The sequence below is a fragment of the Anomaloglossus baeobatrachus genome, chromosome 1 (genome assembly GCF_048569485.1).
Source record: "Anomaloglossus baeobatrachus isolate aAnoBae1 chromosome 1, aAnoBae1.hap1, whole genome shotgun sequence".
NCBI lineage: Eukaryota > Metazoa > Chordata > Amphibia > Anura > Aromobatidae > Anomaloglossus > Anomaloglossus baeobatrachus.
Genome location: NC_134353.1, coordinates 940,296,817 through 940,322,949, shown reverse-complemented (window position 1 = coordinate 940,322,949; position 26,133 = coordinate 940,296,817). Strand labels below are relative to the sequence as shown.

Sequence of the window (26,133 nt, the reverse complement as noted above, 5' to 3'; positions counted from 1 at the left end):
AGGCTGTGTGCCCGGCGGTCTGGAGCAGTGTTCGGAAGGACAGTCAGCACCAGGGCAGGGGCCTCTCGGACCCCGGCAAGGCTTGGAGTCGCCAGAATTTGCCAAATCCGTCAGTGAAGGGGACGCAGATCCCCCAACAACCAAGTCCCGATTGAAGGCAACAGCCCAACCAGAGTTGGAGAGACACCGCCACCGCCAAGGCACCAGTTTCTCAGGGCCAGCGCCTGCGGGCAAAGAGTAGAGCTCCTCCGGTCCAGCTTGAAGCCGGGGAGCGGGTTACCGGTGGGGACCCATCGCAACCAACAAGTAAACATAGGTGCAAGGAAGAGGGACATCACCGTCACCTACCGGGAGAGCAAGTGCAGCCGTCCATGGGAACCATCTTTCCAGCCGTTTGGTTTACCGTAAAAACTGTGTCAACGTCTCAGGCTGAGTGAGTACCACAGTGCCGCAAGGCACAGCGCTGCCCCCGCGTCCCTGCGCCCACCAGGCCCTGCACCTCTCAAGCCATCACCGGGCCCCGGGATCACCAACCCCTACCCACGGAGGGGCAACACAACACCTGGCTGCTCCGCATCACCATCCCCGGGATCCCCATATAGAGCAGCGGTGGTGAAATCACCACAACCGTGGGTGGCGTCACGGACAATAAACTATCCCCACACCCAACAAACCCCCTTTCACTCACGGGCGAGGAGTGCCGCTCGAGAAACCCCCGGGATCCGGCCTACAGCTCGAGCCACCACTGAGCAGCGGCCGCCGGACCCGAGCAGAAGGGGTGAGCGTAGTGTGCTGACACCCTCCTCCCCGCCCGCGACAACTTGGCATCACGAACAGGATCTTACCGCTCTGCCGTCTGGTAGAGGTGCGCCTTGTTACCGCCGGAGGTATCCGGCAGGAAAATTTCAGAAGCCGCCATCTTTGGCGCGAAAAGTTCCCGCTCGAGCGTCTTCTCGAGTAGTAGAGGCGCGAAGGCCAAGACCCCGCCCTGAGAGAGGAGGGGCCGGAAAGAGCTAAGGGGGACGCGATGGCGGCTGGACGCATGTAGCTGCAGCTATAAAAGCAGGGACGCCAGGACTCTGCGGACATACTGGGTTCCTGGAAAGCACGACTGCCGAGATGTCCGCCCCACCTAGTTCTGCAGAGACTACCGAGCGGGTGTCTGAAACGGCGGCCTGGTTGAGGGCCCGGGCGGCGGGGATCTGCCGTCACTACCAGAGTCAGATCGGCGGGCTGATGGAGCAGTGGGCCGCAGAGGTGGAGGCCCTAGTTGCTGTGGCGCGAGTGTATGGAGTGGAGGCCGTGATGGAGGAGCTGGAGAATGACCCACGCCCCTGTGTCCCCGAGGGACCGGCCGCTGCGGCTGAGGGACCCGGTCTGCCCCTGGCTCCTGTGTTACCTCCGTCCTACTCACTCGCGTGCTGCACCGCACCTGGCCCGTCGGATGTGCACCCCTCTGTGACTGCGGCGGGGGCAGAAGGTAGCGACTCCGGGCCTGACACTGAGCCTGTGTCAGAACAAGAGGAGGGGGTCGTTGCCCTGCCTGGCATGGAGGCCACTTATGTTCCCCGAACCGGGGGCAACGGGTATCGGGCGATCCTTCCACGCCGTGCTTGCTACGCACTGGAGGGGCTGGTGCCCGTGTCCTTCCACCCCGAGCCGGGTGAGGAGGACGAAAATACCCAGTAGGGCAGCGGAGCACCGTTGTCCAGTCCCCGTTGGGACCACCACTTTGTTGTTTGTTTAAAAGTTGAAAGTTCTGCTAAGATGAAAATGATTACCGAAGTTTAACCTGATTTGCTTTGTGATTGAACCGGCTGGAGCCGACACCGTTGTCCCCGTAGGGACCGTTTAAAAGTTTATTGCATGGAGGACTGTCCATGGACAAGCCCGTGAACTTGCAGGGCACCCACAAACGTTAAGTGGCTTGTAAATATGTTGTTTGCCGTTACCGTTTTCCGCAATGCCGCCTCCGGAGAGGCAGGTTGGAGGGAGGGCCCTCAGCAGAGCAGGCTGGGGCCCAGCCACCAAAGGAACCGGTGGCTACCCTCTGGAGGGAAGGACAGATCCCGCTCGGGTACCGTGTGCTGGACTGTGGGTCAAGGGGTGCTGCCTGGGCTTTAGGGGCAGCATCAGGGCCAGGTTGCTTGGGTGGGAGAGAGCGGAAACCGTAACCGTAAACCGTTATGCAACGTTTAAGAAATGTGCCTCCCGTTAAGGGAAGAGTTATTAAAAATGTACATATGTTATTATTTTACCATGTTATCTTTTACAGAAAAATAAAACCGGTGTTGGACGGCAGCCCGCGGACGGTCTGCATTTTGCTAAGGGGGAATGTGTCGCCCTGGGCAAGCCAGGGGACACAGGTCACACACCACCACACCCTACATCCCAGCTAGGAACACCAAAGCTAAACTAAAATCCTTGTTGCCTTCCTCCAGAGGCTGATGATTCACACCAGGGGGTGGGCCAGGCGGTTGGCTCCGCCCACCGAGGAGTTCACAGCTCTGGAGGCGGGAAGTACCAGGCAGATTAGCCCAGGCAGGGCTTGAGTGAAGAGCTGATAAGCTAGGGGAGAGAAGGAGTAAACAGCTAAGTGAAAGTGAAGGAAGAAAAGTAGTAAAGGAGGAAAGCAAGAGTGGTGACAGAACAGAAAGAGTGTGCAAAAGCCTGAAGTAGTCCAGCTGTGTGCAGGACAGGTCAGCAAGGTCAGCAACGGCGGTGACTGTCTGGAGGGGGACCGTTTGGAAGTTCCTGGAAGGACCCCGGAGGCTGTGTGCCCGGCGGTCTGGAGCAGTGTTCCGAAGGACAGTCAGCACCAGGGCAGGGGCCTCTCGGACCCCGGCAAGGCTTGGAGTCGCCAGAATTTGCCAAATCCGTCAGTGAAGGGGACGCAGATCCCCCAACAACCAAGTCCCGATTGAAGGCAACAGCCCAACCAGAGTTGGAGAGACACCGCCACCGCCAAGGCTCCAGTTTCTCAGGGCCAGTGCCTGCGGGCAAAGAGTAGAGCTCCTCCGGTCCAGCTTGAAGCCGGGGAGCGGGTTACCGGTGGGGACCCATCGCAACCAACAAGTAAACATAGGTGCAAGGAAGAGGGACATCACCGTCACCTACTGGGAGAGCAAGTGCAGCCGTCCGTGGGACCGTCTTACCAGCCGTTTGGTTTACCGTAAAAACTGTGTCAACGTCTCAGGCTGAGTGAGTACCACAGTGCCGCAAGGCACAGCGCTGCCCCCGCGTCCCTGCGCCCACCAGGCCCTGCACCTCCCAAGCCATCACCGGGCCCCGGGATCACCAACCCCTACCCACGGAGGGGCAACACAACACCTGGCTGCTCCGCATCACCATCCCCGGGATCCCCATATAGAGCAGCGGTGGTGAAATCACCACAACCGTGGGTGGCGTCACGGACAATAAACTATCCCCACACCCAACAAACCCCCTTTCACTCACGGGCGAGGAGTGCCGCTCGAGAAACCCCCGGGATCCGGCCCACAGCTCGAGCCACCACTGAGCAGCAACCGCCGGACCCGAGCAGAAGGGGTGAGCGTAGTGTGCTGACACCCTCCTCCCCGCCCGCGACACATGCATACAGGAGCGTGCATACAGGAGCATGCATACAGGAGCGTGCATATAAGAGTGTGCATACAGGAGCGTGCATACAGGAGCATGCATACAGGAGCGTGCATATAAGAGCGTGCATATAAGAGCGTGCATACAGGCGCGTGCATACAGGAGCGTGCATATAAGAGTGTGCATACAGGAGCGTGCATATAAGAGCGTGCATATAAGAGCGTGCATACAGGAGTGTGCATACAGGAACGTGCATACAGGAGCGTGCATATAAGAGCGTGCATATAAGAGCGTGCATACAGGAGCGTGCATACAGGAGCATGCATTCAGGAGCATGCATACAGGAGCGTGCATATAAGAGCGTGCATACAGGAGCGTGCATACAGGAGCGTGCATACAGGAGCGTGCATACAGGAGCGCTCATACAGGAGCATGCATACAGGAGTGTGCATACAGGAGCGTGCATACAGGAGCGCTCATACAGGAGCATGCATACAGGAGCGTGCATACAGGAGAGTGCATACAGACCATGGAGGGGGAGTGCATTACTTATTGTTTTCTGTGAAACAATTGTACCTGCCAATTCCAGGTCTTTCTGTAGATCTCCTCAGGTGGTCCTTGCTCTTAGACAACTCTTCCGATAATTCTTTTCACTCCTCTGTCTGGAATCTTGTGGGGAGTACCAGGTCTTGACCAGTTTATGGAGAAATGATGTTCTTTCCACTTCCGAATAATGGCCCCAGTAATGCTCATTGGAACCTTCAGTAGTTTATAAACTCTTCTGTAACCAATGCCATCAGTATGTTTTGTAACAATAAGGTTGCAAAGGTCTTGTTACAGCTCACTGGTTTTACCCATCATGAGATGTTTCTTGTGTGGCTCCTTGGTAATGAGACACCTTTTTTTTGGCCATCAGATGAACCAGCGGATATTATTTATCACTAAGTGACAGGATTGCCTTCTAATTACTGATAGATTTCAGCTGGTGTCACGACTTTCCATGGTTTTTGCACCTCTTTCGTCATGTGTTCAATACTTTTTCCCTGTGTTATTTCTCATTATTACACATAACTTCATTTATGAACATCTATGGTTTGATTTCTTTGCCTGTGTGGATTGGATGGGTTGTTACCGACATCTGGTGAGACATTCATGTCAATAGCACCTATAGAAATATACAGTATTTACTTAGAAAATTGGTGACGAGTTCAATACTTATCTCACCCGCTGTATGTCGGTGATTATGGAGCTACAGACAGTTCCTCATCATTGCCATGTTCTGTTATTACAGTGCTAAAGAACAATGTGTTTATGCCGGCCACACTCCTGCAGGGGCCGGGAAGCAGCGGAGATGCAGGTGTGTACCATTATCATCAGTCCTGCTCATCTATTATTCAGCAGAAGCCGGAGCTGAAATCACCAGTCAGCAGATACAGCGCGGCCGGATCCTCTGCCGTCCTGCGGAGGGGATCACAGGGGGAGGACAGGGCAGGGGTCAGGACTCTGCTCACACCGCTGCCTGGTCATATTTATCAGCTCACATATTTATATTGTAAATACAAAAAAACCCTAAAACTGATGCAGACGACGGAGGCACGGATAGATGGGTGGGTGTGTGAGCGGATGGATGGATGAGTGGATGGATGGATGAGTGGATGGATGAGTGGATGGATGGATGGATGGATGAGTGGATGGATGAGTGGATGGATGGATGGATGAGTGGATGGATGGATGGATGAGTGGATGGATGGATGGATGAGTGGATGGATGAGTGGATGGATGAGTGGATGGATGAGTGGATGGATGAGTGGATGGATGAGTGGATGGATGAGTGGATGGATGAGTGGATGGATGAGTGGATGGATGGATGGATGAGTGGATGGATGGATGAGTGGATGGATGAGTGGATGGATGGATGGATGAGTGGATGGATGGATGAGTGGATGGATGGATGAGTGGATGGATGGATGGATGGATGGATGGATGGATGAGTGGATGGATGGATGAGTGGATGGATGGATGAGTGGATGGATGGATGAGTGGATGGATGGATGAGTGGATGGATGGATGAATGAGTGGATGAGTGGATGGATGGATGGATAGATGGATGGATGGATGAGTGAATGGATGGATGAGTGGATGGATGGATGGATGAGTGGATGGGTGGATGGATGGATGGATGGATAGATGAGTGGATGGATGGATGAGTGGATGGATGGATGGATGGATGAGTGGATGGATGAGTGGATGGATGGATGGATAGATGGATGGATAGATGGATGGATGGATGAGTGGATGGATGAGTGGATGGATGAGTGGATGGATGGATGAGTGGATGGATGGATGAGTGGATGAATGGATGAGTGGATGGATGGATGAGTGGATGGATGAGTGGATGGATGGATGAGTGGATGGATGGATGAGTGGATGGATGGATGGATGGATGGATGAGTGGATGGATGGATGAGTGGATGGATGGATGGGTGGGTGGATGGATGGATGAGTGGATGGATGGATGAGTGGATGGATGGATGGATGGGTTAGTATGATGGATGGATGGATGAGTGGATGGATGGATGAATGGATGGATGGGTGGATGGTTGGATGAGTGGATGGTTGGATGAGTGGATGGATGGATGGATGGATGGGTGGATGGGTGGATGGATGGATGGGTGGATGGTTGGATGAGTGGATGGTTGGATGGGTGGATGGATGGATGGATGGATGGATGGATGGGTTAGTATGATGGATGGATGGATGAGTGAGTAGATGGATGGATGGATGAGTGAGTAGATGGATGGATGAATGGATGGATGGGTTGGTAGTATGGATGGGTGGGTTAGTAGGATGGATGAGTGAGTAGATGGATGGATGGATGGGTTGGTGGATGGATGGATGGGTTAGTATGATGGATGGATGAGTGAGTAGATAGATGGATGGATGGATGAGTGAGTAGATGGATGGATGGATGGATGAGTGATTAGATGGATGGATGGATGGGTTGGTGAACGAATGGATGGGTTAGTATGATGGTTGGATGAGTAAGTAGATGGATGGATGGATGGATGAGTAAGTAGATGGATGGATGGATGAGTAAGTAGATGGATGGATGGATGAGTGGATGGATGGATGGATGAGTGGATGGATGGATGAGTGGATGGATGGATGGATGGATGAGTGGATGGATGGATGAGTGGATGGATGAGTGGATGGATGGATGGATGGATGGATGGGTGGATGGGTGGATGGATGGATGGATGGATGGATGAGTGGATGGATGGATGAGTGGATGGATGAGTGGATGGATGGATGGATGGATGAGTAAATAGGTGGATGGATGGATGAGTGAGTAGATGGATGGATGAGTAAGTAGATGGATGGATGGATGAGTGAGTAGATGGATGGATGAGTAAGTAGATGGATGGATGGATGAGTGAGTAGATGGATGGATGGTTGAGTAAGTAGATGGATGGATGGATGAGTGAGTAGATGGATGGATGGATGAGTGAGTAGATGGATGAATGGATGGATGGATGAGTGAGTAGATGGATGGATGGATGGTTGAGTAAGTAGATGGATGGATGGATGGATGGATGAGTAAGTAGATGGATGGATGGATGAGTGAGTAGATGGATGGATGGATGGATGAGTAAGTAGATGGATGGATGGATGAGTGAGTAGATGGATGGATGGATGGATGAGTAAGTAGATGGATGGATGGATGGATGAGTGAGTAGATGGATGGATGGATGGATGAGTGAGTAGATGGATGGTTGGATGAGTGAGTAGATGGATGGATGGATGAGTGAGTAGATGGATGGATAGGTAGACAGACAGATCATCTGATGGCCCACGGACAGAATGGACTCCAAGGGACCGTTGGAGGAAACCCTCAGCAGATAGATATATAAAGATAACGGTATAGCTATATCACTAGGAATAGATAATAATATAGAGATAATAGAGCGACAGATTATTAACAATCAGTGCGTTCACTTTCCGATCGATGATAGGCATAGTGATGGATGGATCGTTTGTCGGTTGCACTCCGCCTGTGTTCTCACCATTGATCCCTCTGGCGGCCTCCGCACTCTGCACTCAGCAGATTTCCTAATTAGCGGTGTTGAGGCTCCTCTGTACTACACCCCTCATCCTCTGCCCCTTCCTCTCCCGATAATGAGCTGCGGATGCTTTTATGTCTGCACATTAGAGGAGACGTGGCCCCGCGGGGAGCGATTATCCTGTTAGCACTTGTCCTGTGCCGTCCTCTTACACCGGAGCCCCGTCTGTGATAAGTAATTGTCCGTACTCTGCAGGCAATGCGCCTTCCTGGACGGTGATCAGACCGGCGACGCTGCAGCCTCCGCCGATGACCGTCCGCAGAGATGTGGAGAAGACGGAAGCTGCCGCCGTCTGCACCAAACAAGACACCAAGGTAAGGATTTATTCCAAGCTCCTCGCTACTCCGTGTGACCTGCATGGATTCAGCACTTCTCACAGCTGAGGGTCTGCTACAATAGCGTCCAGCTCCGCTAGTATAGAGATATGACATAGGGAGGACTCCGGGTTGATACTGTTTTCTTGCACTGATGCATTGTAGCAGAATATCAGCTGATATTATATGATTGCTCAAACTGGGTAGAATTGTAGGTCTTCAGCCAAAATGTTCCCGTTCATAGAAGAGGAACAAACAGCCTTTCCCATGAGCTCAGGTCATTCTGGGGGGAGGTGGGAGGGCTGATCTCCCATTTGGGACCCCCATCTATATGCCGGAGCAGAGACCAGCTTCATAGACAGACAGTGTTGCTCTGGAGGACCTGACCGTGTAATACCCAGCCTCACCTGCGGGGGAGCTGTAGGAGAGTAAGAACACCTGTTACTGGCTTCTTGCTGGGGCACCCAGCCGGCAGGGCAGCCTGTGAGCCATCTATTGTTGGGGAATCCTATTAAAAATTGATTGTTCCCATCTCCCCACCAGATTCTCATTACAGACGTGATTACAGTTTCCTATTTATTTTGGCAGATAAATGTAGATAGACGCTGCGCTCCAGCAAGCAACGCCGATCAGCCGAAATCATCTCCCGGATCTGTGTGCACCTCCGGCATTGCAACAAGGTGAGATAAGCAAGAAATGGCTCAAAGTTAGGGGAGGGGAGGCATCATCTACTACCATAGCCACAAAAGCAGGAAATTCAGACAAAGCATAGTGATTATCTGCCTAGGGTCATTATGGGTCTGGAGACCCTCTGTCCAGTCCATCCGGGAGTTCACCGATACTGTCTCTCTGTTTAGTGGCTGCAAATGGGACTTTTTGTTGCATCCAGCATGGAGGAAGAGATCGTGCAAAATCACACAGGGAGAGCAGCTGTTCAAAGCAGCCTGTAAAAGAGTTCGAATAGGTTGTCAGCACTGTGCTGATAGTGCTGTTTTAACTGAGAAAGAAGCAAATAAGGTTATAGATTATATTAAAGAAAACACTTTCCCGTTCTGAGCATGGGGTGAGGGAATCATAGAAAATCACAGAGGAAGAGCAGCTGTTCAAAGCAGTGTGTAAAAGAGTTGGAATAGGTAGTTAAAACAGCACTTTCAGCACAGTGTTGATAGAGAAAAAAGCAAATAAGGTTATAGACTATATTAAAGAAAACACTCTTCTGGTCTGAGCATAGGGGAGAGGATCATAGAAAATCACACAGGGCGGGCAGCTGTTCAAAGCATCCTGTAAAAGAGTAGGAAGTAGGCAGTTAAAACAGGACTTTCAGCACTGTGTTGAGGAGAGAGAAAGAAGTAAAATAAGATAATACATTATATTAAAAAAAACCTCTCCCAGTCTGAGCATGGGGGAGGGGATCATAGAAAATCACACAGGGCGAGCAGCTGTTCAAAGCATCCTGCAAAAGAGTAGGAAGTAGACAGTATGAAGAAGGCAGCTTAAACAGCACTTTCAGCACAGCATTGAGAAACAGAGAAGGAAATAAAATAAGGTAATAAAATATATTTAAAAAAAAACACTCTCCCGGTCTGAGCATGGGGGGAGGGGATCATAAAAAAATCACACAGGGAGAGCAGCTGTTCAAAGCAGCCTGTAAAAGAGTATAACGTACGCAGTTAAAACAGCACTTTCAGCACAGTGTTGAGAGGGAGAATTAAGTAAAATAAGGGTATAGATTACATTAAAAAACACTCTCCCTGTAGGAGCATGGGGGAAAGGGCATCATAGAAATTCACACAGGGAGAGCAGTTATTCAAAGCAGCCTGTAAAACAGTATGAAGTAGGCAGTAAAAACAGCACTTTCAGCACATAAAGTAATAGATTAACTTAAGAAACTCTATCCTGGTCTGAGCATGGGGAAAGGAAATAATAGAAAATCACACAAGGAGAGCAGCTGTTCAAAGCAGCCTGTAAAAGAGTATAAAGTATGCAGTTAAAAGAGCACTTTCAGGACAGTGTTGAAAGAGTGAGAAAGAAGCAAAATAAAGTAATAGAGTATAATAAAAAAAACTCAGTCTGAGCATGGGGGGAAGGGATCATAAAAAAATCACACAGGGAGAGCAGCTGTTCAAAGCAGTCTGTAAAAGAGTATTAAGTAGGCAGTTAAAACAACACTTTCAGCACAGTGTTGAGAGAGAGAAGGAAGTAAAATAAGATAATACATTATATTAAAAAACACTCTTCTGGTCTGAGCATGAAAGGAGGTGATCATAGAAAATCCACACATGGAGAGCAGCTGTTCAAAGCAGCCTGTAAAAGAGAATGACATAGGCAGTTAAAACAGCACTTGCAGCACAGTGTCAAGAGAGAGAGAGAAGGAAGCAAATAAGGTAATAGATTATATGAAAGAAAACACTCTACCAGTCTGAGCATTGGGTGAAGGGATCATAGAAAATCACACAGGGAGAGCAGCTATTCAAAGCAGCCTGTAAAGGAGTATGGAGTAAAAGAACTTGGAAACGTATTTTAAGAGTCCTGAGATCAACAATATATCTTGATCAAAAGAGAGAGGGAAGGTTTCTGCTGCAGCAAGCTGCCTCCCAGCCAGGGATGGAGATTTCTTCCTAAACAAATTATTTTTTTCAGTTTTATTGTCCCATTAAAGCTTTCAATATAGTAAATCTTGTGCTCAGGATTGTAGGATTTGATGATTATTATATGATCCCTTCGTGTTCTCTTTATCTAGGATGCAGCCTCTCCGGCAAATGCTAATGCCTCATAAATACAATGTGGACTTTGTTTTCGGGGAGAACATGGAAAGACGCGTCCTGGTGAGTCCACGACATACAAACACGGTATTGGTTATTGACCCCTGTGCACAGGTCCCCCCATTCAGGTGTATGGGATTTGAGGGAAGGATGGGTGGCAGCTAATGTGGTTCCCATCACCGTTCCCATATTACTTGTTCCTCCACTATGACACCATGATACCTCATTGATTGGCTAGAAACGTGCGTTGGGACCACCGGAAAGACTCCGGAACAAGGACCACCCTATTATTATATCTGGTTTTTACAACAGAGACCTTTACAAGTAAATAGCTGTGTTGGGTACAAGCCACAGAGTCTTATTATAGCCGGGTGTAAAATAAACTGATCCCTCTATTTTCAGAGCCCCAAGAGGCCAACGGTGTCTCAGACCGGTGCATCCAAGAGGGACATCCCGACCCCGAGAGGATCCTGTAACAGGAACTGGCCGTACCAACGTAAGACTGATACTGGGCTCCGCAGTGTGGACAGCATATATACAGTATATAATATATGCTGAGGGGGTATACATGCTGCAGCCATGGCAGTGTGTAACCCCTATAAAGGGAAAATTATATCCAAGCTTTTCTTCCATCTATGACACTGGCCACCGGTAAATCTTCATATCTCACATATGTCTTATAGAACGCAGGACACCCACAAGCCTCATTGAGTCCGCCGCAGCCTTCACAGCCAGACCCAAACTGAAGTACGAACTGGACCGGGTGGACGTGGTCACCGGAGAAGAGTCTGAGCGCAACGTGCTGCAGGTACGTCACCTATTACTTCTACACTCCAGAGCTGCACTCACTATTCTGCTGGAGCAGTCACTGTGTACATACATTACATTACTGATCCTGAGTTACCTCCTGTATTATACTCCAGAGCTGCACTCACTATTCTGCTGGTGCAGTCACTGTGTACATACATTACATTACTGATCCTGTACTGATCCTGAGTTACCTCCTGTATTATACTCCAGAGCTGCACTCACTATTCTGCTGGTGCAGTCACTGTGTACATACATTACATTACTCATCCTGTACTGATCCTGAGTTACCTCCTGTATTATACTTCAGAGCTGCACTCACTATTCTGCTGGTGCAGTCACTGTGTACATACATTACTGATACTGAGTTACCTCCTGTATTATACTCCAGAGCTGCACTCACTATTCTGCTGGTGCAGTCACTGTGTACATACATTACATTACTGATCCTGAGTTACCTCCTGTATTATACTCCAGAGCTGCACTCACTATTCTGCTGGTGCAGTCACTGTGTACATACATTACATTACTGATCCTGTACTGATACTGAGTTACCTCCTGTATTATACTCCAGAGCTGCACTCACTATTCTGCTGGTGCAGTCACTGTGTACATACATTACATTACTCATCCTGTACTGATCCTGAGTTACCTCCTGTATTATACTTCAGAGCTGCACTCACTATTCTGCTGGTGCAGTCACTGTGTACATACATTACTGATCCTGAGTTACCTCCTGTATTATACTCCAGAGCTGCACTCACTATTCTGCTGGTGCAGTCACTGTGTACATACATTACATTACTGATCCTGAGTTACCTCCTGTATTATACTCCAGAGCTGCACTCACTATTCTGCTGGTGCAGTCACTGTGTACATACATTACTGATCCTGAGTTACCTCCTGTATTATACTCCAGAGCTGCACTCACTATTCTGCTGGTGCAGTCACTGTGTACATACATTACTGATCCTGAGTTACCTCCTGTATTATACTCCAGAGCTGCACTCACTATTCTGCTGGTGCAGTCACTGTGTACATACAATACATTACTGATCCTGAGTTACATTCTGTATTATACTCCAGAGCTGCACTCACTATTCTGCTGGTGCAGTCACTGTGTACATACATTACTGACCCTGAGTTACCTCCTGTATTATACTCCAGAGCTGCACTCACTATTCTGCTGGTGCAGTCACTGTGTACATACAATACATTACTGATCCTGAGTTACATTCTGTATTATACTCCAGAGCTGCACTCACTATTCTGCTGGTGCAGTCACTGTATACATACATTACATTACTGATCCTGTACTGATCCTGAGTTACCTCCTGTATTATACTCCAGAGCTGCACTCACTATTCTGCTGGTGCAGTCACTGTATACATACATTACATTACTGATCCTGTGTTACCTCCTGTATTATACTCCAGAGCTGCACTCACTATTCTGCTGGTGCAGTCACTGTGTACATACATTACATTACTGATCCTGAGTTACCTCCTGTATTATACTCCAGAGCTGCACTCACTATTCTGCTGGTGCAGTCACTGTGTACATACATTACATTACTGATCCTGTATTATACTCCAGAGCTGCACTCACTATTCTGCTGGTGCAGTCACTGTGTACATACATTACGTATCCTTTATTTTTCAGGTGAATTGTAAGCTGTTTGTGTTCGCCAAGGAGAACCAGTCGTGGACAGAGCGAGGCTGTGGATACCTGAGACTCAATGACACGGCCTCGGACGGCAGTGGACCATTCCGATCTCGATTAGGTAGAGGATAAAACCATAAGGTGTAAACCCTCAGAGCCACATTGGCTGTGATAAGGGGAGAGGTGACGGTGACGGAGCAGACGAAGGCTCTGTACCGGCCGTCTGTCCCCTATTGATGGTCCGGGCTGAGTTTCCATCGGGCATAGTGGCTCTCCCACCTTTATTTGTGCCCACTTTCCATTATAGGTGAATCACTAGTCCCCTATAGTGATAGTCAGAGAGCCGCACCCATGATAGCCACCTTTCTGCCCCATCATCTGCCCCCAAAAAAGGGGCCCATTCAGCCAATACATGGGGGTCCCAAAATGCGTCACGGTGCACTATTGGTTCCTACACATCCGTGCCCCCTGGCTTTTTATTTCTCTCTGAAATGTAAAGCCAACACATGGTGGAGGGTCCAATGGTATCATGTGGCCCCCGGGTTGTGCACCACTCGTGTAGGTGGTAACATTGGGCAGGTGATGGCCCCACCTGTCCCATATGTGGACAATGGGTGACACTTCATAAAGTTGGGCCACAGTATTGGGACTTGGCCACCACATCATCAGTTAGACCTCCGAAAACCAACATGGCAAACAAGGTCCACTGGATCCCAACCCAAAGCGTTGACCTTGTAGACCTTGTAGACCTTGTTGCCCTCTCATTCCAGCCCCAATCCTGAGATCTTCTATTGCCTTTCTTAATCATGGCCGTCTCCGAAGCCTCCACCGTGGTCTTGCTGCTTCTTTATATACTGTGTTCGGCTTTTTCCTCCCAGTGACTTGCCGTTCCCGACTTATGGAATCAGCATGGTGGGGAAGTTTGGGCTCTGTGACAGCAGAACACTCCTGCTAGGTAGCAGAAAAGGTTGACGGCCCCCCAAAGGGAGAGGTAAAAGGCATTTTTTATTTTGGGCATCCGTGTACACCCAACATTATATTCTGTGGATTCCAGAGGGGTTAGGATCGCACATTGATGAGGTTTATATATATATCCCGGGTGTACGGAGATACGAAGGCCGAGGACGACCCTATGATTAATAAGGGGGTCATGGCTCCCGAGGCTGTGTCCTGTGCGGATTACACCTGTGCAGTCATGGGCAGCTCAATGTACCCTCTATGTATGGGGCAATCCAAGCAGGGACTGACCTTTTTGGATGGTGCACCATATGGCATTTTATCTAACACCTTACAGTATGGTGCCCATACATCAGTGCCATACATTGCCTAATAAAAAATGACCGCTATATACTGCAAAGATAATATACTGTGCAGAGGCCAAGGCCAGGCAGAAGTAGCCGAGTGCCACAGGCTGTGGACGGACCGTGATTTCACAAACTCAACAGCAAATATATGAGGCCGAGAACGTGGCTCAGAAATCATGGTCCGTACACAGACTCAAATTATACCGCAATGAAGCGCTAAAATAATACCACCATACAGGGCTGAGTACTGCTATACAGTGCTGAAATAAAACACTATACAATGTTGAAATAATATCACCATACAATGCTGTAATAATACCCAACCATACAGTACTGAATAATGCTATACAGTGCTGAATACTGCTATACAGTGCTGAGTACTGCTATTACAGTGCTGAAATAAAACCGCTATACAATGCTGAAATAAAACCGCTATACAGTGCTGAAATAAAATAGCTATACAATGCTGAAATAATATCACCATACAACGCTGTAATAATACTGCAATAAAGCGCTGAAATAATACCATACCGTTCAACACTGTAATAATACAGCAGTACAGCAGGGAAATAATATCCTATTATACACTGATGAATACTGATATACAGTGCTGAAAAAATACCACACCATACAGGGCTGAAATAATATCACATACATCCGTGTAATAATACCTCAATACAGCAATTAAATAATACTGCCATACAGAGCTGAAATAATGTCCTACCATACAGTGCTGAATACTGCTATACAGTACTGAAATAAAAATGTTATACAGTGCTGAAATAATACTAATATACAGTGCTGAAAAAATACCCATCCATATAGGGCTGAAATAATATTACAATACATCAGTATAATAATACCTCAATACAGCAATTAAATAATACTGCAATACACAGCTGAAATAATATACTACCATACAGTGCTGAATACTGCTATATAGTGCTGAAATAAAACCACTATAGTGTTGAAATAATACTGCAATACAGAATTGAAATAATATAATACCATACAGTGCTGAATACTGCTATACGGTGTTGAAATAAATCCACTATACAGTGCTGAATACTGCTATACGTTGCTGAAATAATACTGCAATACAGTGCTGAAATAATACTGCTATTCATTGCTGAAAAAATGCCCTGCCATATAGGGCTGAAATCACCATACAGTGATCAAATAACACCTACGCATATAGGAGAAACTTGCAACAGCGCTGCCCAATATCTGAGTTAAGGCTGCCCAACCTGCTGCGGCACCTCTTGTGTACTGGCCTTTCAGCTGGTGCTTGTTCGGCTTATGCAGGGAGAGGAGGATCGGGCATGTACATTTTTCTCTGCCGGTTCCTGGGTTGGGAGTGATGGCTTCACTGATGGTTATTGAATGTGCACTACAGTGGAGTAAACACTGCTCCGGTCCTCCATGGTCACTTTAATGGCGGCTTCCTCAGCCGGGCATCCTGGGCGCCTCCTGTCCTGGACCATCCGCTATGGAGGATCCGACTGGTCACCAGTCCAGGGCAGCAGACCTCTTTGCATGCTCAATTACTGATTGTCAGTGGTCACAAGTTCCGGGTGGCAGGTGTCCCCTTTAAGCGATGGGGCTGATCGCCAAGTGCAGCTGCGCTATGGTATATGTGTCTTCCTGAATCGAAACATTGTATCCTGCCTCATAGAAACTGAGGTCAGACACAGGATACAGAATACAGGAAGTTATTAAAAAACACATAAAACTAAAAAATGTTATGTACAGGATCTCTCACCTCGCTGTCCCTCCTCCCCACCTATCCTTTATTCTCCAGCGCTCCCCGTAGTATCTGCCCCCGGGGACAGGACACATGGGACGCACTGATTTTTGTGTCTTTGTGTGTTTCTTACATAGAGAACCCCGTCCTTCACCCATCACCCCTGTATCACGTGTCATCAGCGCTCTATTAGGAGGCGCACCTTCAGGCTGGGGAATCCGGGCGACAGAAATATCTGATGATTGTCAATGGGGCTACATGTCACCGCCACCGAAAAAATCCAACACTGATACATTCAATGCTAAAAGCTTTATCCTCAATGAACCCGGGTGTGATTAAGACTGGTTTCACATCAGCGTTTTTTTGTCTGTAGGTAAAATACCGCAAACCACCTTTGACCGGATCCGGTGCATACAACCGCAATTCACCGGTACTTTATTTTACCGGATCCTTCTACTTTTCATGGCTACTGCAATGGATGCAGCGGGACACAGAATTTAATTGTTCGGCACTGGAGTCAGCTGAACTCCTGACCTCACAGCCAACACACGCTGCGATGGATGCAGGTTAACAGCAGTCACTGCCTGCTGCCGATCACGTGTGACCGTGTGCGGGCTGTGTGGTCAGGAGGTCAGATCAGCTAAGGACTCCAGTGTCAGCCGATCTGTGTCCCGCTTCATCCATCGCAGCATGTACGGGAAGTGAGGTTACCTGAGTTTGGCCGACACTGGAGTCAGCTGATCTGAACTCAGCTGAACTCCTGACCTCACAGCCCGCACATGCTGCCATGGATGTAGGGGGACACAGAACAAGTAATCGTCCAACACTGGAATCAGCTGATCTGAACTCCTCTGAACTCCGGACCTCACCGCCAGCAGAACAAGTAATCAGATCTGCTGACTCCAGTGTTGGCCGATTGCTTGTTCTGTGTCCCTCTGCATCCATCGCAGAGTGTGCGGGCTGGAGTTCAACTGGGTTCAGATCAGCTGATTCCAGTGCCGGACGAACTCAGCTGACCTCACAGCCTGCACACGTTGCGATGGATGCAGGGGGACACAGAACAAGTCATCGGCCGACACTGGAGTCAGCTGATCTGATCACTTGTTCTGCTGGCTGTGTGATCAAGAGTAGGGATGAGTGAACAGTAAAATGCTCGGGTGCTCGATGGACAAAGCCCATGTTGTTTGTTTTTTTTTATATTCATTTAAAACTAAAACAAAAAACCCAAACACATAACCCTAACCCTAGGGTTAGGGGTACAAAAATACGTGGGCTCCCGCTGCATTTTTTATTGCTAAGGGTAACCCAAGCAGCTACTGGCTGCTAACCTCCACTGCTTGGTGTTACCTTCACTGGCAATGGAAAATCCAGGGAAGTCCTTTTTTTTTTAAGTTTTTTGCCCAAAAACTAAAAAAAAAAATGACATGGGCTTCACCATATTTTTGTATGCTAGCCAGGTACAGCAAGCAGGTACGGGCTGCCCCCAAACCCCAGCTGCCTAATTGTACCCAGCTGGGAACCAAAAATATAGGGAAACCCTTTTTTTAATTCATGAATTTCATGAAATAATTAAAAAAAAAACGACGTGGCTTTGCCCAATTTTTGTGTCCAGCCAGGTACAACTAGGCAGCTGGGGATTGGAATCCGCAGCGCAGGTTGGCCCAAGCTTTCTGGGCCCTCCTGCTGAGAATTGCAATCCGCAGCCACCCCAGAAAATGATGCTTTTATAGAAGCGCCATCTTCTGGTGCTGTATCCAACTCTTCCAGCGGCCCTGGTGCCGGGTGGCATGCTGCGTAATAAGGGGTTAATACCATAAAGCCCGAGATTCTTAATGTGAGGCCAAGTTTGACCCAGCCATTAAGAATCTCCAATAAAGGGTTAAAAAAAGACATCACTGAGAAAAATTACTTTATTCGAAATAAATACACAGACCACACTTAGGTACTCCATGTTTATTACTCCCTCTCACCCCTCCACGATCCTGGTCTTCTGTCTTCTTTCTTCAACTGATGCAGCTCCACTATATCAGAATGCACGAGGGAGGAATAACTGCTTTCTGGGCCTGCTCAGCGCAGACAACAGGATCCTGCCTATCAGAATTCGGTCACTTCCGGTAGAGCAGGATCTGGCACTCATTGAACTACATTGCAGGTACCTCCTGAAGGATATGGTGAGATGCAGTATTTTGTCAGATTCAAAAACGCTACAAGTAGCGTTTTTGAAAAAAGATAAATTACCGCAAAACACCAGATCCAGTGTATGACGCACACAACCACAAGTGACTGCATCTTGCCGCAATTCCATTGCAAATGCATTGAAATGACAACGCATTTGTAAAGGATCCGGTTTTGCGGCAAAAAATCCATTCTTGTCGCAGTTAAAAAAACGCTGATCTGAAACCAGCCTTATTTATTTATTTTGCAAACAACTTACCAGTTCCGAGTATCGAGCATGGTAGTGCCCGCTCATCACTAGTTACGAGTACCGAGCACCAGAGCATGGTAGTGCCCGGTCATCACTAGTTACCAGTACTGAGCACCCGAGCATGGTAGTGCCCACTCATCACTAGTTACGAGTACCGAGCACCAGAGCATGGTAGTGCCCACTCATCACTAGTTACGAGTACTGAGCACCCGAGCATGGTAGTGCTGACTCATCACTAGTTACGAGTACTGAGCACCCGAGCATGGTAGTGCTGACTCATCACTAGTTACGAGTACTGAGCAAGCGAGCATGGTAGTGCCTGCTCATCACTAGTTACGAGTACTGAGCAAGCGAGCATGGTAGTGCCCGCTCATCACTAGTTACGAGTACTGAGCACGCGAGCATGGTAGTGCCCACTCATCACTAGTTACGAGTACTGAGCACCTGAGCATGGTAGTGCCCGCTCATCACTAGTTACGAGTACCGAGCACCAGAGCATGGTAGTGCCCGGTCATCACTAGTTACCAGTACTGAGCACCCGAGCATGGTAGTGCCCACTCATCACTAGTTACGAGTACCGAGCACCAGAGCATGGTAGTGCCCACTCATCACTAGTTACGAGTATTGAGCACCCGAGCATGGTAGTGCCCGCTCATCACTAGTTACGAGTACAGAGCACCCGAGCATGGTAGTGCCCGCTCATCACTAGTTACTAGTACTGAGCACCCGAGCATGGTAGTGCCCGCTCATCACTAGTTACGAGTACAGAGCACCCGAGCATGGTAGTGCCCGCTCATCACTAGTTACGAGTACTGAGCACCTGAGCATGGTAGTACCCACTCATCACTAGTTACGAGTATCGAGCACCCGAGCATGGTAGTGCCTGCTCATCACTAGTTACCAGTACTGAGCACCCGAGCATGGTAGTGCCCGCTCATCACTAGTTACCAGTACTGAGCACCTGAGCATGGTAGTGCCCACTCATCACTAGTTACCAGTACTGAGCACCCGAGCATAGTAGTGCTCGCTCATGACTAGTCACGAGTACTGAGCACCTGAGCATAGTAGTGCCCGCTCATCACTAGTTACCAGTACTGAGCACCTGAGCATGGTAGTGCCCGCTCATCACTAGTTACTAGTACTGAGCACCTGAGCATGGTAGTGCCCGCTCATCACTAGTTACTAGTACTGAGCACCTGAGCATGGTAGTGCCCGCTCATCACTAGTTACCAGCACTGAGCACCCGAGCATGGTAGTGCCCGCTCATCACTAGTTACCAGTACTGAGCACCTGAGCATGGTAGTGCTCGCTCATGACTAGTTACGAGTACTGAGCACCTGAGCATAGTAGTGCCCGCTCATCACTAGTTACCAGTACTGAGCACCTGAGCATAGTAGTGCCCGCTCATCACTAGTTACCAGTACTGAGCACCTGAGCATAGTAGTGCCCAAGCAATGGGGGTTACTAAAGTTATTAACACCACCTCGCCCTCCAGAAAGCTCGTGGATCTCTTCTGAGTTTGGTTAGTGATTCGTGGCTTCTGGTATAATTACTAGGTCATTATCATGTTGCATATTATTTTTTTCTCACCTTTTATATAAAATGTAATAATTTTCTCTCTCTTTTGCTGTTGTTTTGGTTTAGTGATGAGAAATCACGGGAATCTGAAACTGATCCTGAACAGTAAAGTGTTTGATGAGATGATACTGGAGCGAGCGAACAGGAGAAGTGTGCGGATCACCGCCACCGACCTGACCGACAGGAGCCTGAAGATATTTCTTGTGCAGGTGAGACCCCGCCATATATCTCCCCTCGCTCCCCGATCAGCCCCGTGGCTGGGGGTCCTCCGTGGGATGTCGTCTGCCCATACACCTCATGTAGGGCCACGGATAGGCTGAGAAGCCCCATGCGGATTTAACACCTCTTCCTGCTGTTTCATGGTCGGTGGTTCATTTTGGACCCCCCTATTCTCATCTGCGTATGAGCTTTGTCCAACTTTCAGATCAATGTATTTATATATTATATGTAAATGCATGTATAAATCATTTTTGCCATTAGGCCTCTCTAAATTTTGCACTGTTTGGATTTTGCAAACTCTGTGTCCCTGCAAAATGTGATCATATTATGGCTGATAGGTGAAAAAAAACATAAAAAAAAGCTGCAAACTCTCCTGTCATCCGATATTAATGAGCTCACTGACGGATTCCCAATTAACTCACTCTTCAGTCAGTGATACACTGTGCATCGCAGCGGCTATGGAAGATAAAGGGTGCAACGTTTTTAATGAAACCCAATTACAAAAATTAATTTTCAATACAAATGCATGCATTTAAGTAAAAAGAAAAAAGTCAAAAGTTGGGAAGTATGTTTTGCACTGTATAGTAAGGCCCTGTGCACTACGGCCCTGTGCACTTTGGCACTGTATAGTAAGGCCCTGTGCACTACGGCCCTGTGCACTCTGGCACTGTATAGTAAGGCCCTGTGCACTCTGGCACTGTGCACTCTGGCCCTGTGCACTCTGGCCCTGTGCACTCTGGCCCTGTGCACTCTGGCCCTGTGCACTCTGGCCCTGTGCACTCTGGCACTGTATAGTAAGGCCTGTGCATTCTGGCCCTGTGCACTACGGTCCTGTGCACTCTGGCACTGTATAGTAAGGCCCTGTGCACTCTGGCCCTGTGCACTCTGGCACTGTATAGTAAGGCCTGTGCATTCTGGCCCTGTGCACTCTGGCCCTGTGCACTCTGGCACTGTATAGTAAGGCCCTGTGCACTCTGGCCCTGTGTACTCTGGCACTGTATAGTAAGGCCTGTGCACTACGGTCCTGTGCACTACGGTCCTGTGCACTCTGGCCCTGTGCACTCTGGCCCTGTATAGTAAGGCCCTGTGCACTCTGGCCCTGTGCACTCTGGCCCTGTATAGTAAGGCCCTGTGCATTCTGGCCCTGTGCACTACGGTCCTGTGCACTCTGGCCCTGTGTACTCTGGCCCTGTATAGTAAGGCCCTGTGCATTCTGGCCCTGTGCACTCTGGCACTGTATAGTAAGGCCCTGTGCATTCTGGCCCTGTGCACTCTGGCACTGTATAGTAAGGACCTGTGCATTCTGGCCCTGTGCACTACGGTCCTGTGTACTCTGGCCCTGTGTACTCTGGCCCTGTGTACTCTGGCCCTGTGCACTCTGGCACTGTATAGTAAGGCCCTGTGCACTCTGGCCCTGTGCACTCTGGCCCTGTATAGTAAGGCCCTGTGCATTCTGGCCCTGTGCACTACGGTCCTGTGCACTCTGGCCCTGTGCACTCTGGCCCTGTATAGTAAGGCCCTGTGCATTCTGGCCCTGTGCACTACGGTCCTGTGCACTCTGGCCCTGTCTACTCTGGCACTGTATAGTAAGGTCCTGTGCATTCTGGCCCTGTGCACTCTGGCACTGTATAGTAAGGCCCTGTGCATTCAGGCTCTGTGCACTCTGGCCCTGTGCAGTAAGGACCTGTGCACTCTGGCACTGTATAGTAAGGCCCTGTGCATTCTGGCCCTGTGCACTACGGTCCTGTGCACTCTGGCCCTGTGCACTCTGCCACTGTATAGTAAGGCCCTGTGCATTCTGGCCCTGTGCACTACGGTCCTGTGCACTCTGGCCCTGTGTACTCAGGCCCTGTGTACTCTGGCCCTGTGTACTCTGGCCCTGTATACTCTGGCCCTGTATACTCTGGCCCTGTATACTCTGGCACTGTATACTCTGGCCCTGTGCACTCTGGCCCTGTGCACTCTGGCCCTGTACACTCTGGCCCTGTACACTCTGGCCCTGTACACTCTGGCCCTGTACACTCTGGCCCTGTGCAGTACGGTCCTGTGCACTCTGGCCCTGTGCACTCTGGCACTGTATAGTAAGGCCCTGTGCATTCTGGCCCTGTGCACTACGGTCCTGTGCACTCTGGTACTGTCCACAAAGGCCCTGTGCACTCTGTCCCTGTGCACTCTGGCCCCATGCACTCTGGCCCTGTGCATTACGGCCCTGTGCACTCCGCCACAGATTCACAGAGTGCATCCGTGCCACTACTGATAGAACGCCAGTGCTCCGGATGCTCTAGGCACTTTTTGGAACCTGCATCTCTGATCTCATACCTGGGCTTGGACCATTGGAAACTGGCTCATTCCCTAGTTTGAGTGCCATGTAGCAGTATTATTTGTGCAGATGATGGTGATGGAATCTACTACAATTCTGATTCTCTCACTACACAACATCCATCAAAAGAAGGTGCCACCCGGGTCAGCACCCATCCCCACAGCGGCACCCACTATAAAGCCTCTGGTACCAGGGTTTGGGGTTTGTGCACTCACAGGTTTTTTAAGGAGTTTTTGGAGATGACGCTGAATGGAAACTTGCAGAAACTTCCAAAATCCTCCTCCAAATCTTAAAACTTTTTGTGTTTCCGCTCAGGTTCTGCTCTGAAAAACTCAGCAAAAAGACTCCGTGTGCACACAGCCTTACAAATGTGACGCCCTGGGCAAGCCAGGGGTCACAGGTAATGACACCACCACACCCTACACCCCGGATAGGTACACCAAAGCTACACCAAAAATCCTTGTTGCCTTCCTCCAGTGGCTGATGTCCACACCAGGGGGTGGAGCCAGGCGGTTGCCTCCACCCACCGAGGAGTTCAGAGTCCTGGAGGCGGGAAAACACAGGCAGATAGAGTTTGCAGTGAGAGTGAGGTGGTAGAGGAGCAAGAGAGAGGAGTTGAAGTGAAGGAGAAAGTGACAGTTGAGGAAGCCTGAAGTTGGTCCGGGTGTGTGGCCCGGACAGAGACAGCAAGGTTAGCAGACGGCGGTGACCGTCTGCAGTGGAGGCTGATCGGAGGTTGCCGAAAGGACCGTGGACGGGTGGTGGCCCGGCGGTACTGGAGCGGTATACAAAGAGAAGCCAGCACCATTGGCAGGGGCCTTTTGGATCCCGGCAAGGCTAGGAGTCGCCGTGAATTTGCCAAATCCGTCAGTGAAGGGGACCTCCGGGTCTCCCAACAACTAAGTCCCCATTGAAGGCAACCGTCCAACCGTATGAGAGAGACACCGCCATCGCCAAGGCACCAGTTTCTCAGGGCCAGCGCCTGTGGGCAGAGAGGGGCTCCTCCGGCCCATATCCAAGTCGGGGAGCGGGTTACCGGTGGGAATCCATCGCTACCAACATTACACTAGGGGCAGGGACAGAGACCGTCACCGCCAACTGCCGGGGAAAAGCGACAGCAGCCGTCCGTGGGAACCGTCTTTCCAGCCGTGTGTTTTACCGAGAACTGTGTCAACGTCTCAGGCTGAGTGAGTACCACCGTGCCGTACGGCACAGCGCTGTCCCCGCGACCCTGCACCTCGCCAGGCCCCACACCCGGCCTGCCATCCACCCCTACCCCATCACCGGGCCCCAGGACAACCAACCCCCTACCCACGGAGGGGAGAAATAACAACAAAGCTGCTCCCTGTCACCGCTCCCGGGATCCCCATACAGAGCAGCAGTGGTGTCCACACAATCACCACAACCGTGGGTGGCATCACTGACAATAAATCCCCAAAACCAATCCCCTTTTCACTCACGGGCGAGGAGCGCCGCTCGAGTCCCCGGGATCCGGCCTGTGAGGTAAATCCGGAGATATGACGATAAATCATGATATTCAAGTATGTCAGGAAGCCCTCTCCTGGTGTCACCCCCCTTTCCTTTACACAACTGGTTTAGCAACAAATCCCATGGCCATCTGTAAAGGTGTCCTGTGATATGGAAATGAGATGATGTGAGGACAATGGATCCAGGATGACTCCCTGCCGTCACCCTGTGTCCAGAGTTGTATCTCATTAGCAAGGCTATGGAAGTAGCCAGACAGAACGACTCCAGTAAAAAATGGTTCATATCTCGCAAGCCATATTTCCGATAAATATGGCAACCATAGAAATGGTGTCTCCGCATGTGGACGATGCTGGCACACCCTTTTTATGGAAGTAGGACATTGGGAAACACACCAAACGTGATATCAGCCAATGGGGAACTGGCAGACAGGTCATGAGTCCCCTCGTTCTGTAGCTAAATTCATAACTGTCACAATGAGAGCATTGGCGTCCGCCTACGACGCTCCCAGGCAAAGTTATAGCCAAAATCCCCTTTGCTGGATAATTCTGATCCATGCAGGGGGAGTGGCAGTGCTTCCCTGTGAGGTCACTAAGGTAGGAGGGGACCTGGATCTGCCCAGGTTGATAACCCTACTTCGGCCATTTTCCAGTGTTCTTCTGCTCGGGGGCCTGGTTGGGAAAGACCGGTGAGAGAGTTCCTGGAAACCTGGTCTATGGCGCCCCCCTGTGGCCAGACGCACAAGGTAACTGATTGAACTGTGTGTGCCTGTTTGTAACCCATGCTTTGATTGTAACTGTACTCTGACATAACTGTATATTCTGTAGATTCCCTATTGTATATATTGTAGTTTCTAGTGTGCTTTAGGCGATTAAATTATATAATTAATCTTGGGCTGTTCGGTTATCTCGATCTTGAATCCCACGTCTGTGTGTTCGGCTAATAGTTACCGTGAAGCGGTTGGTGGCAGCGAGTTGTGCCAAGGATTATTGTGGGGAGGCCAGTGAGATTCGGGAAGATATTATATATTCCGCCCGCGGAGGTCGGGGGAATATATACCTTACTCTCACCGGGGACCCTTCAATAATCGGCATAAGTAGTATAGCGGCCTCCTTGCTTACTGTCGGGCAATTCCATAATTGGCCTGACTATAAGAGGGGCGCTAGAGAGCGCGTCACGTGCTCTGTCTGTCGGTCGGGAGGTATAAAGTAGGGGTGACCCCCACTTGTTACCCCCCGATTGTGACGTACTGGTAGCCAGCGCGGGGGATTTCTGAGTGACCCCCCCGGTGGTTTGTGACATATTGGGGGCATAGCGGTGGGATCGAGATAATAGTGTGTGTGAGTGTGAGACCCATACTCCCAGACACTAAAGACTGCCTGCAGCAGCTGTGGCTGCTGGGGTCTTCAGAGCAGCTCAACACTAGAGTGTCAGAGTGCAGATACTGTAAGGTGTGTGGAGGCATCAGGTGTCAGTTCTGTGTCAGTGACCAAAGTCTGCAACAATGGCTGAGAGCACCAGGAGCAAAGCCAAAGGAATGGCCGATGCTCAGGCCAGAGACGATGAGGAGGTTGTCCACGAGCCCTCCAGGAGCTCGACGCCAGAAAGCCGTTCTGCCGAGGACATTGCACAACCTGGCACTGCTGGACAAGATGAGGAGGAGCTCGCCCAAGGTTCCTCAACGAGCCAGATGCCAGCCCTCCGCTCTGCAATGGACAGTGAAGCACCAGGCTCCGCAGCGGGCCGCAGATCACCACGTGCCATTCCACCGAGCCTGGGAGGCTCGGATAGCCTTCTTCAAATGGCTATGGCCCTT

The 26,133-nt window shown here is 49.8% G+C and overlaps 1 protein-coding gene across 3 annotated transcripts in view; it reads left to right on the top strand.

Moving 5' to 3' along the window:
* RANBP3L (RAN binding protein 3 like) overlaps nucleotides 1-26,133 on the top strand; it is a 92,654-nt gene that overhangs the window by 48,716 nt on the left and 17,805 nt on the right. For 2 of the 3 annotated variants that reach the window (XR_012727561.1, XM_075328550.1), the window contains exons 6-13: nucleotides 4,868-4,933; nucleotides 7,893-8,011; nucleotides 8,600-8,691; nucleotides 10,752-10,836; nucleotides 11,176-11,269; nucleotides 11,457-11,581; nucleotides 13,243-13,363; nucleotides 20,360-20,502. Coding sequence is in view for 2 of the 3 variants with exons in the window: in XM_075328550.1 (XP_075184665.1) it covers nucleotides 4,868-4,933; nucleotides 7,893-8,011; nucleotides 8,600-8,691; nucleotides 10,752-10,836; nucleotides 11,176-11,269; nucleotides 11,457-11,581; nucleotides 13,243-13,363; nucleotides 20,360-20,502 (845 nt within the window). In the remaining variant the exon portion in view is untranslated. Of the gene's footprint in view, nucleotides 1-4,867; nucleotides 4,934-7,892; nucleotides 8,012-8,599; nucleotides 8,692-10,751; nucleotides 10,837-11,175; nucleotides 11,270-11,456; nucleotides 11,582-13,242; nucleotides 13,364-14,120; nucleotides 14,234-20,359; nucleotides 20,503-26,133 lie in introns of those variants that run through there. The other variant, XM_075328562.1, reaches the window with a different exon arrangement.